This window comes from Siphateles boraxobius, unplaced genomic scaffold, assembly GCF_051911475.1.
Source record: "Siphateles boraxobius isolate OS27281-9 unplaced genomic scaffold, OSU_SipBor_1 77, whole genome shotgun sequence".
NCBI classification, from domain to species: Eukaryota; Metazoa; Chordata; class Actinopteri; order Cypriniformes; family Leuciscidae; genus Siphateles; species Siphateles boraxobius.
Window position 1 is genome coordinate 23,338,613 of NW_027509205.1, and position 3,888 is coordinate 23,342,500.

Consider the following 3,888-nt stretch of genomic DNA (forward strand, 5'->3'; position numbering starts at 1 on the left):
AAGTAACAAAGATTGTTTTGTCTTTAAAGCAGCTCTTTTGAAACAGGTTCCAAGGTGCAAGTTTTTAATTTTTTTGTAAACGTTATCTCCCTGTAGCTATACTTAAAAAACGTGAATCTGTGAAAACGCTGACGGCGTGCACATGCGCATTACGTGTTCGGTCTATAGGTAAGCACATTTGAATATACAGGTGAAACTCGAAAAATTGGAATATCGTGCAAAAGTTATAATTTTGATGATTATGGCTTACAGCTTATGAAAACCCCAAATTCAAAATCTCACAAAATTAGAATATTACATGAAATCAATAAAAAAAAAAAAAGGATTTTAAATACAGAAATGTCGGCCCTCTGAAAAGTATAATCATGCATATGTATATAGTTACATATACTAAATATATTAGTTTCAACTTTTAATTTGAATTACTGAAATACATGAACCGTTGCACGATATTCTAATTTTTCGAGTTTCACCTGTATATGTGTGAAGGCACATGGTCTTTCTTTACAAAGTGACATCGCCAAATTACTTGTCTGGTCTGTAAAATTACCTTCTTTTTTTATTTAACCACTGCGTTGAGAACTGACTGCTGCTGAAACCCTTGACCTGATGCTTTCTCACCTTCGCTGGTGGACTCCATGCGGGACGCTGTGTTCACCGTGTCTCCAAACAGACAATACCTCGGCATCTTCGTTCCCACAACTCCTGCCACAACTGGACCTGAAGACGCCATCAGATAAAGCCAGACTCACACACTCATCTCACAAGCAGCAACTGATCAGTGAGTTATTTTTGGCATCATTCAGATACTAGTGAACATTTGAAGTGGATCATAACCTTTCATCAAAGTTATACATGAATTTGAAAAATACCCGTTCTTGTCTTAGGACAACTTTGATGAACCACTTCAAATGTTGACCGCTGTATTATAGTTCTTTAAATATATTTTGAATTAGTTTTTATTCTTGTATTTTCATGAATTGCAGTTATAAAACGTATTTGTTTAGATTTAAAGGCTTGTAGCATGGAGGATTCATGCGCTCAAAATAGTTGGGCTTAAATTTAAGATTTTTTATATCGCATATAAACTATCCATCCATTTGGTTTAAACATGTTTAATATAACCTAATACACTTAATGCAAAGCATATTTGTCAGTCATGCATAACTGAAAATAGTTTATTATTATTATATACATACATCTATTTGATTTTATTGAAATAATCATTACTATTTACATTTTATTTAAATAATTCAGTTAAAATTACGAACATAGTAAAATGTGACTAGCTTTAGAACAAGCAACGTTATTAAAATTATAGATTAAAACACATTAGATTTATTGATCATCAGTATATAAGGCTGGTTATTGTTTATTAGTACGATTACAGGTGTCTGACTTGTTTATGGAAAAGTTTACTTAAGTAACTAGTTTACTAGTCTTTGGAGTAAATATATAGGCTATAATCTGTGTGTATACAGCCTTTTTAAAAATGGCGGTTGCGGGTGTTTGGCGTGAGTTCGGCCAATCAGCAAACACTAACGTCACTGTAGTTCCTGTAGCGCTGGTTTAGCCCGACTCTGAAGTAGGAGTAAATTAGTTCCTCCTAGAGCTAAAATCGTTCCTAGTTCCTGCGGTGCGAAAACGCCAAAATCCGGGAACTTCCGCCAATAGTTGTAGGAACTATGAAAAGCCACTATAGGTTGCAGGTTTACTGTGGACCTGAATGTATTCCAGCGCGGATCTGGAGTTGTGTTTGAGGTCTGTGAGGGATCCTGAAGGTCTTGCACACGGACACCAGGTCCAGAGCCATGCTGGCGATCTCAGACGCGTGCAGGATCCCATTCTCGCTCGGTACACCGGACACCACCATATCTGCAGCACACAAAACACTCAATCATCAACAAACCGCATTCAGAAACTATACTCATTTGGACTTTGGTTAAGGGGGGGGGGGGGGGGGGGGGTATAATGCCCCTTTTTACAATATATAAAATCAGTCTCTGATGTCCCCAGAGTGTGTATGTGAAGTTTAGCTCAAAATACCCCACAGATAATTTTTTACAGCATGTTAAAATTGGCCCTTTTTGAGGGTCAGTAAAAATGTGTTGTCATGTGTGTCCCTTTAAATGCAAATGAGCTGCTGCTCCCGGCACAGGGGGCGGAGCTTCAAGAGCTGGTGTGTGTGTGTGTGTGTGTGTGTGTGTGTGTGTGTGTGTGTGTGTGTGTGTGTGTGTGTGTGTGAGAGTGTTAGCAGCTCCGATTACCTCACACAGGCATGCACTGTGACTGAAATGTCAGAAACTCTCCTGTCTTTTATGTTTAAACTGGAGTCGGACAAAGATGGAGAGACTCGAGAAGAAGTGTAAACATGTAGAAGCAACAGGACGTTTCTGAATGGTTAGTTGATGAACTTATGAGTTAACTATCTTCAAGTCTTTGATTAGCATATTCTGTCATGATAATCTATAAATCGCTCGTATAGGAGCTGTTGTAAGATGCCTACAGAGTGACTATTGCGTTCGTGTTACGAACTGTATTGCATGTGAAAAGACGAATGCAAAAGCTTGAGCTTGAACTCACAAATGTGCTCGACTACAACAACTCTTCCTCTCCTCAACATGGACTGCATGTTCCCGGGGGCGGGGCTTATGGACATTTTACGTTTGTGATGTCACTAACCCGGCAGGAATGTCTTTTAGTCCCTACCAGCTGTTTGTTGTAGTTCTTTAAAAAACGATTTCTTTAAAAGCAAATATCTCCCTTTGCTTTGAATTTTGAGCGTCGTAACTTTGCTGAATGTTGTTTATGCTCAAACAGCAACATTACACACCAACTAAAGTTAGAAAAGTGAAATAATCAACCAGCCCTGTAAGGCGAGACACTTCAGGTAAAAACTGTGTTTTTTTCATGCATTTGTCAATTTTGAGATTTTGGCTTTTCATAAAGTGTTTTTTTCAGACTAGTGGAAAGAAAACACCCAAAATACACTTATTTTAAAGCATTTTAGCAATTTGCATCTGTAGATTTCAATTACACCATATATCTTTAAATGCAGTTTTCTCAAAACAAGTTTTTCCTCCTACAATGAGCCTGAAATCTCCACTTCATTAACTTTACACACACCACACTTTAGTTTTATTCTCATCTATTTTCTGAAGGTTTTTACAGAGGGATTTGTCCATATATAAATTTCCTGATTTTATACAACATTTTATTCCTAAAAAAATGGTAAAAATGTATTTATTTTTGGCTGTTGACAGTATTTTCTGATTTATGAATCAGAAAATATTAAGAATCCAAAATTATGTTTCCAATTACCCAAAAATTAATTAATATATCCAAAATATCAGAATCCAAAATTTCATAGAAAACCTTTGACTCTAATATATATTAAAAAAAAATTTAAAAATTTTTTGAACCTGACTTCATCCAATGTTCAGATTTTTTTTCTAGAAATGTGTGCAAATTAGTGCTTAGAAAACTTGTAATACAAAAAATGTTTGCAATTATCAATGTAATCAATCAACTTGTGAAGTATGGTGATATCTGTTTGTTATTCTTTTACCCTATTCACCTGGGGTGTCTGGGAAAGAAACTAGCCAAAAATGATCATTTACTGTCCCTCGTGTTGTTATTGGCTGGGAACCAAAAAAGATTGGACCCCATTGACCTTTATTGACCTTATTTCCCATCTGCTCTTATGCTGTTATCTCGGTACGCTAGTCCCGAGGTAAATGGCGTTCGTCAGCTCCAGTTTGTATCCAGCCTCCCACGGAGACTTCAGATGCCCGAACACCTGCGATGAGATGACTAAACGCCTGTGAAGAGACGACTCAAAGCCGGCGATATGTTATGCCCTAAATTACTACATGATTAACTAACTGT

At 36.9% G+C, this 3,888-nt stretch overlaps 2 protein-coding genes across 5 annotated transcripts in view; one reads left to right on the top strand and one right to left on the bottom strand.

Annotated features, from left to right (window-relative positions):
- Positions 1-417: 417 nt before the first annotated feature.
- The window catches only part of prelid1b (PRELI domain containing 1b), a 40,704-nt gene continuing 37,233 nt past the window's right edge, over positions 418-3,888 (top strand). For 2 of the 4 annotated variants that reach the window (XM_077218455.1, XM_077218458.1), the window contains exon 1: positions 431-781. In XM_077218455.1, the coding sequence (XP_077074570.1) occupies positions 610-781 (172 nt within the window). In that variant the 5' untranslated portion in view covers positions 431-609. Of the gene's footprint in view, positions 782-3,888 lie in introns of all 4 variants that reach the window. The other 2 variants (XR_013198324.1, XM_077218457.1) reach the window with 2 other exon arrangements.
- LOC143726041 (atrial natriuretic peptide receptor 2) overlaps positions 1,712-3,888 on the bottom strand; it is a 22,023-nt gene continuing 19,846 nt past the window's right edge. Inside the window, exon 19 of the mRNA XM_077219026.1 lies at positions 1,712-1,875. Within this exon, the coding sequence (XP_077075141.1) occupies positions 1,712-1,875 (164 nt within the window). The remainder of the gene's footprint in view (positions 1,876-3,888) is intronic.